This window comes from Megalobrama amblycephala, linkage group LG1 (genome assembly GCF_018812025.1).
Source record: "Megalobrama amblycephala isolate DHTTF-2021 linkage group LG1, ASM1881202v1, whole genome shotgun sequence".
NCBI classification, from domain to species: domain Eukaryota; kingdom Metazoa; phylum Chordata; class Actinopteri; order Cypriniformes; family Xenocyprididae; genus Megalobrama; species Megalobrama amblycephala.
Genome location: NC_063044.1, coordinates 36,484,596 through 36,494,677, shown reverse-complemented (window position 1 = coordinate 36,494,677; position 10,082 = coordinate 36,484,596). Strand labels below are relative to the sequence as shown.

At 37.4% G+C, this 10,082-nt stretch overlaps 1 protein-coding gene across 1 annotated transcript; it reads left to right on the top strand.

Moving 5' to 3' along the window:
* The first annotated feature begins 1,112 nt into the window (after positions 1–1,112).
* LOC125266732 lies at positions 1,113–2,413 on the top strand. The gene is made up of 2 exons (XM_048187717.1): positions 1,113–2,044; positions 2,169–2,413. The coding sequence occupies exons 1-2, from the start codon at positions 1,120–1,122 to the stop codon at positions 2,411–2,413; spliced, it is 1,170 nt and encodes a 389-aa protein (XP_048043674.1). The 5' UTR covers positions 1,113–1,119.
* The last annotated feature ends 7,669 nt before the right edge of the window (positions 2,414–10,082 follow it).

Sequence of the window (10,082 nt, the reverse complement as noted above, 5' to 3'; positions counted from 1 at the left end):
CGTTGTCTTTTGACTTCCGGTTTGTATTTCCACAGTGATCTTACGTATTTATGAATGAACTGCTCATTTAAAATCTTCCAGGTCTACTGACATTTGTTTAGACATCTGCTTTAAACATAACAATGCTCATGATAACTTTCATTAACTCTACAACAGGTAAATTCACTTCACCAACTAATTATTCTTCAACAGCAATGCCATAGAAATAAACAGGGCTACCACAAAAACGGAAGTTCAAAGACAATATTCTAAAGATGGCGGCGCGCATGTTTCTCTGGTAAATAAGGTCTATAACGCCAGCATGCACAAACTGTAATGGTTAGGATTCAGCTCACTGTTGTTGCCCAGTCAGGAAACATATTTTTGCACTTTGAGATTGATATCAGAGGTAAAGTGCTATGCAAATGTAATGTATGATCCCGGGATTTCGAGATCGGCCAAAATGTCCGGGATTCGGCTTTTGCGTTCTACAGTTGCCATTCATTGTGTTTACTGTGGCGAGCAGGACGAGACTGAGGGCCGCTGGAGAACGGCGCGAGGCCGGTGGCGTGATGAGCGACACCTGTGAGACGCACCGGCCTCGTATCTCTCACGGAGGAGCGGGAATTTTCTTAGCAATGCTAAAACGCACACATCAATCGATCACATGTTTAGCGTTCATGTAAACACTACATTCAGATTCACCAATCAGAATGAATTCAGTTAGATTGAAACAACAGTGTGCACGATTTTTGCGTCATCGGAGGATTTTTTCCAGACAAAAAATACATAAATCTCTCATCTCAGGGGGATATGAGGGAGGAAAGCATGGTAATTCGAAAATACTACTGGTTTTCTACTAATACAAAGCTTAATGCTAAATCCTGAAGTATCCCTTTAATGATTGTTTGTGAAAAACAAAATCATATAGTTTAGAGAAAAGTTTACAATTATATTAAATTTTATTGTCACAGAAACAATGCAATTGTGCAAAACAGACCAGCATAGTTTATTATATTTCCCTTGTTCATGAGTTGTGTTGTTTATTTTTTAGGCCTCATAGCATTCATCCTGCAGTGAGAGAGGGGATAAGAGAGCACATCCTGAGCTTCCCACGCCAACCTGAACCACTACTCACGGATGAAGGGAGATGTGGAGAGGGAGTACCTGAGCCCTGATTTAAACCTGCTCCGCATGTTCCGCCTGTACAAGGAAAACAATCCAGCATCCACTGCAAAGTTCTGGCTCTATAGGGACATCTTCAAGCAGCAAAACCTCAGTTTTGGGCAGCCAAGAAGTGATACTTGTGCAAAATGTGACGCCCTGTTCTTTAAATTAGTAGCTGCTACAACAGATGGAGAAAGGTTGAAGATCACAGCCGAGAGTGAGCTTCACCACCGGAAAGCCGAAAAAGCGTACACCCAGTTGCAGGCTGACACAGAGTGGGCCAAAGCCAATGATGACTGCCATGTCATTTGTATCGACATGCAGGGGGTAGTGTTCACGCCAAACCTGACACACTCCAACGTGTACTATCAACGGCAGCTGGCCAACTACAACCTCTGTATCCAGGAGATGGGCACTGACAAACCTCCTACAATGTGCCTCTGGCATGAGGGCATCGCTCACAGAGGTTCCATCGAGGTGGCAAGCTGTCTTTTGAAGTGGGCAGAAACATCTTTCGCTCCCCTAGTCCAGGCAAAGGAACGGAAGCTCATCATCTATAGTGACCGATGCTGTGGGCAGAACAACAACTGGCGAGTCCTAAACCTCATGGCCCTACTCGTATCTAGAGGGTACTTCAGTCAGATAGAGCAGAAGTTCATGGTGTCTGGTCACTCCTTCCTTCCCTGTGACCGTTCATTTGCCACGCTGGACAAGAGGCGTAAGGTGTCCACACTCCACACCCCCAGCGATGTCGCCGAGATGATCCGTGGAGCCAGGCAGCTGCATCCATTTAAAGTAATTGAGATGAAATGTGCGGACTTCAGGCAGCTCCCTGATGCAACATTAAAGCATCCACCTGGCTTCCTAATCACATCCATGATGTGGTTGAAAGTGACAGGTAAAAAACTAAAGAACTAAAGAACTAGACTAAAACTAAACTGGTTTTCTGAGATTAACAGTGTTGGGGATATGTGCGTGAAGGAACAATCTTTATTGAATTTCTTGTTGAATCATGATTTCAGCTACTGATCCATGGTGTGTCCACACAAAAGGGAGCCACAGCCTCTACGAGGGATGGAAGCATTGGCTGATCACCAAACAGAGGAAGAATCAACCACCTCCAGCTCCCTTGTTCTCCACCACGTATGCTCGTGCTTACGAGGACCCTCTGCCCATCAAGGAGAAGCACCGTGACCTTATGAAAATGCTAGCCTACATGCCAGCGGAGGCCCAAGCATTTTATGGGACATTAGAATGTGAAGAGTAGCCTGGTATGTGTAGGTCATGTGCAGGGTAAGGTGGGATATATTGTGTATATTGTGTGAAATTAATCATAAAAGTAGTTGTAGCTTATCTTGTATGCCTTATCTTATGTTGTATAATAGGAATATATAGGTATTTATTTTATTTTATTTAGAACCAAAAAAAGGAAGACGTATATGGTAAACTAGCATATGGAACCAGCATGGAATGAAGATGATGTATGTCTGTATTGTAAATATGTATTGTTTACCGTTATTACTGTTTATTGTTTGTATGTATTGTTTATTGTAAGTATGTACGGTTTGTTTGTACTGACATTTATTTTCTGTACTATAAGTAGGCCTATGTATTGTTCATTGTTCGTACCGTATTGTCCGCGTTTTTGTTCTGTGATTTACGTTGGCAAAAAATAAAAGAAATTGAAAGAAAGAAATGCTTAATATTTTCTTTAAGGTTCTGTTACTGTATTAAAACTAAGATAAAGGAATCAAATCTCCAGTGGTTTAAATTGATATGATTAATTGGACTTATACTGTTATTCCACATTAACTGGACATATACTGTTCTTCCACATACCAGAAATGTAAATTACTCTAACTTTTTATTTTTAAGATTGATACTAAAAAATCCTATCTCATTAGAATTGGGAAGCTTTTGTTGTCTATCTTCAAGTAAAAAAAAAAAAGTAATATAATATTCAGAGTCCAAATTAAAAAAAATGTATTATTCAAAAATTGAAAATATGGACTTATATGGTTCTTCGTCTCAAGCCCTCAATTGAAACTATAGAATATCTTCTTTTATTTGTGTACACTCAGAGTAAAAACAAAATGTTGTGCTTTTTGAAAAATAAAGAAAACTAAAATGATGCGTGATCTCTCATCTCCCTCTGAACGAAGTCCAATCTGATAGTTCTCAGAAAATGAACTGTAACTTAGTGAATACTAATCATAAAAAAATTATACTTATGTCTGAAAAAACGTTGAAATGTCAAGTGTGTAAGTCAAATCGAAAACAAACCTTCTGTGTTTATGTAATCTGTATGAAAAGAGAGCCATGTCAGAAGTCCGTGATTCAGCTCATTATCCACTAATGCGGCCACGCCCACGGAGGGAGCGCTATTCAGACGCAAATTCAGTCAATACATGCATTCATCGCCTCAATCGTGTATTTATTGTCTTGAAAAGTGTTTTGAATAGCCATAGTTAGCGATCTCTGGCCTCTGTTAGTCCAGTTATTTCCTGGATTGCCTATTCTTCTTTAACAGGCTTCTCAGGTGAGAACATTTCATTTCATGATTAGTGACCAAAATGATCACGGTTATCACAGAATCCTGTTCAAAAAGTCAATTCACCAAGTTTTATGTGGAAAACCAGCAAATAAAAAATAAAATTAGCATCAATATGTACTTTTTCTTTACATAAACATTAAAATAATAAGATTTTAAAGGAGTGTCTTGCAACATGTTATCTACAATGCACAAGTTCAAATAGAGTTTTGACAAAAAAGTCACATATTTCAGCCTCTAAATCATTTTTATAAAAGTAAAAAAAAATAAATTACTGACATTTACAATGCACATTAACCTTTATTATTAATAGTATGCGGTCCATGCAGCTTTACAGGGGGTATGGCTTATCTAAATGAGATGTAAATGAGCCCTATTGTCACTCCCAGCAGGTGAGAACAGGTGAGAACTGCACAAACTTTAAAGGGGTTTTTCTCCCTCTTGAGCTTTCTTGATTGCCTACCTTCAAATGGCCACAACTTCTCCAAATATTATCAGATTTCCATGTGTCACACATCGTTGGAAAGCTTGGAGACTGCACTTTCAGAATCTCAAAATGCCCCAAAACCGACTTGTGTCCCTACTTTCCGTGACTGGTCACATATATTATATTGATGTGGTTATTTAGCAGCAGTGGTTGATGAAGATGAGTGTCATTAGTGTGTTTTTGTATTATTGGTGATTTATCCGTGTCGTGTTGTGAGAAATAACAGTATTGTCTTTCAGTAGAGCAGTTTATAGGACTTCAATAATGTGTTTCTATTAGCAAACACTCAGAATAAAGTGAGATGATCTGCTAATGATCTGAATGTCTTGTTGAATGAGTGTTGATAGTCTGAGGATCATCAATATTAACAGAGAAACTGCTGAAAACACTCTTTATTTCATGTCAATAGTTCCTGTTTTCACCTCATTTATTATGCTGATGTCTTCAGATCTGCTGTAAATTGACACTAAAAGCTTATTTCATTGCTGTCAACAGACTGAGGGGATTTGTGGACCTCAAATATGAACAATTATTTTTGTCTTTGTGCTTTTAACTGTTTTTCTTACAGTTCTTTACTACTTTTATGGATTTCTGTCAGTATTTTAATGGAGAAACAGAACAAACTTCTGAATTAGCATCAGATGCTTTACGATAGACCGATATAAATTCTGAATGCATTTAGTTTATGGGTGAAATACAAAAAGGGGTTAATATAGCACAAAAAATATTAATTAATTAAAAAAGAAAGAAAGAAATAAAACTGTTCAAGCATATTTAAAACGAGAATCAGTTGCTGACATTCAAACACTGTATTGAAGGATCACAGTGAAGCCCAAAATACTCTTTAATTTTCATTTTAAATCTTTATTCTTTGCCACTTTCATTCAAACCACTAGATTTCACCAATTTGTCAGCAAGAAGTTTTTAATCATTTAAAATATAATGAAATTTAGATGATCTCTTATTCTTTTATATATTTTTATTAAATACAGGTCAAAATAACTGATTCCTTTTTGCGTTAATTATATCTGTTTCACTAAATGATGATGTCACATTAAAACATTCTGTTTTCACAAAAGTAATTTGAAACATTAAAATAGAAAACCCACTAAAAGAAAAATGTGTCTATGTAAAATCACTTTTGTACATTTCATTTGATGCAGACACTACAGTTTGATTTCTGGACTTTAACCCTATAAAAACAAACACAGTAACTGGTTTATTTTTGATTTGGGCAGATCATCTCCTCCAACCAATCAGTTCAGTCAACAAAGCCCCGCCCACTGCAATTCACTTAATAAAGCTCCTCCCACAGCAGTCACATCATCAGTAAAGCTCCTCCCACATCAGTTCATCAATAAATGCTGGAATATTCCCATCAGACGAGCACTGAAGCATCAGGAAGAGCTGAAATCTGCAAAGAACATGAGTGATCCAGAACCCTGCAGAATGAAACACACTGAAGATACTGAAGAACAAAGAGGTTGGTGTTTATTCTTCATTCATTCATGATGCTGAACAACATTCATGTTAGAAAGATTCAAGCACTTCTGCACATTTAGAAAAACAGTTAAAGTTCTTCTCTAACAAAAGTTCAGTAAAGGGAAGTTTGAGAAACTTTCATATTGATTGTCAACATCAGATCAAACTAAATATTTACGTATTTACATTTGTTTCATATCTGCTTCACAATTAGCAGGAGTGTTACCAGAATTGAGGCATTTTCAATACAGTTTTCAACACTGTTATTTTTAGGAATAAACTGTAAACACCAAAATGTATGAAGTAAATGATCTTTCCAGAATGGCTGACAGGGTTGTGAGTGAAACTTGAGCAAAATCTCTTCTTACAGTAACTTTGGTAACAGGGTTGATGAATGCAGTCATTCATTTGTGTAAAAACTGAGACAATGGATTGAGATTATTTTCTTGTCCTCCCATCATGCTGTAGAAAAGAGCCCAGATGATGTCACTTCCTGGTGTCACAGTTTTAAGAAATCCTCTGGTTTTGAAAGGAGGAAAATCCTGTCAGAAGTAACAGGGTTGAGTGAATCATGTAGGACACTGATAATAACACATTTAAAGATGCAGTCAGTCTAGACTTTGAGCATGTGAACTTTCTACAGACACTGCAACCATCAAGATATAACGTGATATATTTTTAAAAACATAACAAATAATAATCACTCAAATTTTAAAATATACAATCTACTCCACTTTACTGCAAAATTCACTTGATCTTGTGTTTCTGGTGTCCCACATTCACATGTGTATGAAAGGAAGACAGTGGAAGGAGAAGTCTGCTGTGAACAGCCCTTAATAATTAGGAAAATTAATGTAAATCAACCTAAATGTTGATGTCAAAATATGGCTGTTAATATCACATTAGATCATTTTGTCATTGATCAGATATTTTACTGAAAATATTTCAGAGCAATGTTTTCTTTATTTTCTTAATATTATTTATAAATTATTAAAAATTATTTAAAGGAAGGTGGCAGAGCAGCGATTTGGGAAATTCTGTAGCCAGAAGACGTCCATTCAGTGCTGATTGTCTGAATTCAGTAAATCTTGATGTAAAAACATTTGAAATTGGAGTCAGATTAAACGAGCAGCTAAAGTAAAATTGAGACTAAATTCTAAAATTAAGTGAACTTCACAGGAGCGCTGAACAGACGTACACACATTATACCTTCACCAGACCACTGGATTCTGTCGCTGGAACGACAGCTGGTCCTTTACGATTGGAAGATTAATGTTAAAGTTTCAGGGACATATGCAACTAATTTATGCAAATGCGTCAAAATGATCGTAATGTTTTGTAGCAGTTGTCTATCACAACAAGTCTCAATTTTATGACCTTTAACTTCATATTTCTCTCTTTATTTTGATTTACTGAAAGTGAAATTACTTTTTTCTCTTTCATTTCAGAGCTGATGGAAGTGAAGGAGGAGAGTGAAGAACTGAGTGAAGTGGAGGAGAAACATCATGACAAACCTGGAGAAAAACCTTTGAGTCGCTCAAAGACTAAAAAGACATTTTTAAAGAAAAGAGACAATAAATCGACAACCTGCACTCAGTGTGGAAAGAGTTTATCAACCAAACATCTTAAGGATCACATGACAGTTCACACTGGAGAGAAGCCGTTCACATGTGATCAATGTGGGAAGAGTTTCAGTCAATCAGCAAACTTTAAAGCACACATGAGGATCCACACAGGAGAGAGACCGTTCACATGTGATCAGTGTGGGAAGAGTTTCACACGAAAAGGACATCTTAAGGAACATATGAAAGTTCACACTGGAGAGAAGCCATTCACATGTGATCAATGTGACAAAACATTTCTTAGGTCATCAGACCTGAAGTCACACCTGACAGTTCATACAAAGGAGAAGCCACATTCATGTTCTGTGTGTGGAAAGAGTTTTTCACTGCTGTGTAGTTTACATAAACACGAGAAAATACACACTAGTGTGAGAGAGTACATGTGCTTTGAGTGTGAGAAGACTTTTACTACATGGAGCGATTTAAAAAAGCACCAGAGAATTCACAATGGAGAAAAACCTTATAAGTGTTCACAGTGTGACAAGAGATTCAATCAGTCATCAAATCTGAAAACACATGAGAGGATCCACAGCAGAGAGAAGCTGCACACGTGTGATCAGTGTGGAAAGAGTTTCACTATTAAAAGTCACCTGAAGATACACATGAAGATCCATGCAGTGGAGAAACCACATCACCACAGTGTGAAATGAAGTAGTTCATTTATATGAGCTGAACAAAAATCTCTTCTGTGTAAGTTAGCCACAGCCAAATCTCTCCTCTCCAGCTATAGTTGGCGCCATGGGCGACAAGTTTTATTTATTTATATTTTTTGCAGTTACAAAACATATTTTTGTACCTGCATCAGCAAATTATTCACAAAAATTTTAAGCAAACAAGTTTAACCCTTTAACGACCCAGTGGTCCGTTAGCGGGACTGATAAGAGTGTTATAAGGTTAAACAAGTTGTTTTTTTAAATGAGGAGTTTGCCATCTAACTAATCTTTTATTATGCTCGCAGTGCGTCGGTTAAATGAATTGCAATATTAATTTAATAATAAAATTAGCATAATAATAACAATAATCTGCTATACGCCACTGTGAAGGGATAAACGGTGTTCAGGCAGCAAATGTCCCATTGATGACATGATGTCTGGTAATAGTATAGAAATTTTTTTATTGTGCATGTGTCAAACTCTGTGATCCACGTGCATCCGTGGTTTAGTATACTTTGAAAGATTCACGGACACGACTGCACGCGAGACACGTCCAGGTGCAGAAAGTGAAGTATACCCGGGGCTTGATGGCGCGCTGTCTTTCCGCACTCACGGGCAAAGAATTATCTTTGAAAGGCTTGCACACTCAACTGTGCACGAGATGGAGCAGAACGTGGGAAATGACATATACCCAGGCCTAAACCACTCCTGATTGTAGTGGACTGGAGCTGACGGCTCACTTTGGGAAAAATACCCCCCCCAATGTCCCCCATGTTATTATGTCTAGACATGTAGTTTAACTGTTGCTGGTTGATGTGAGAGGCATTCTGGGATACCTGGCTGTCACAAGTACCCTCTCGATGCATCCTCCATAAAAGTCGGATCAAGAACTGTGATGGAATTTTTGAACTAATTAATAATGAACTGACATTTCTTTCTTCTACAGGCATAATAATAATAATAATCTAACTTTGAAATAGAGAAACAGTCACTAGAACTGAGTGTTGTGATTCAGAAACATTCTGCTGTGCCGGCTAGACGATATCTGTGGCTCAGCTGTGTTACCAGATGCTGCCAGGTGTCTGGCAAGAAATAGAATAGTGTGCATATAGTCTCTCTTTTGTTTTCGACAGAATGACTAAATCATCTGCAAAGAGGAGACATTTAATTTCTGATTCAGTCAGGGTTGGGCCGGGGGCAGTCAAATTTTTTAATGCTTTGGCTAATTCATTTATATAAATGTTAAATAGTGTGGGGCTCAATGGGCAACCTTGACGGACTCCTCGTTGTTGGGAGAAAAATTCTGTTAGTTTGTTCCCTATTTTTACAGCACATGTATTGTTTTTATACATGGTGCTGATCAAATCAAATGTTTTTCCTCCAATCCCATTTTCCTGTAGTTTTAGGAAGAGTCCTTCATGCCAGATTGAATCGAAAGCCTTTTCAAAGTCAATGAAGCAAGCAAAGACTTTGGTTTTGTTTTGCTATACATGTTTATTAATGATCGTGTGGAGGGTGTAAATATGGTCAGATGTTCTGTGCTTGGGCAGAAATCCAATTGGACTTTTATCCAGGATTTTGAGAAAGTTTTGTAATCTCATATTAATAATTGAACAGAATATTTTCCCCAGGTTGCTATTGACACATATGCCTCTGTAATTGTTTGGCTCAAATTTGTCTCCTTGTTTAAGGATTGGCGTAATCAGGCCTTGATTCCAGGTGTCGGGGAAATATCTTACACTCAAAACAATGTTGAATAATTTGATTATTGCGGTCTTAAATTTGTCATTGGTGTATTTAATCATTTCATTTAATATTCCATCAATGTTGTTTTGTACAGATTTTCAAAGTGTGTCCTCCATATGTTCCCGTTTTGAATGGCCAATTCTTCCTGTTGTGGTCTGTTCCAGAAGTTACTGGTATTTATTGACTCCTCCATAGCTTGAAATAATTGCTCTGCATGCTCTTCCTTTTTTGCTCTTAGAGTTTGTTTGTAGACTTTAAGAGCTTCATGATATTGATGGCGGAGTTCTTGATTGTCTGGGTCTCTGTGTTTTTGATCGGAAAGATTTCGTACTGTTGTTCTAATACTTTTACACTCAATGTCAAACCACTTTTCATTGGTGTTTTTTGGTTTAATT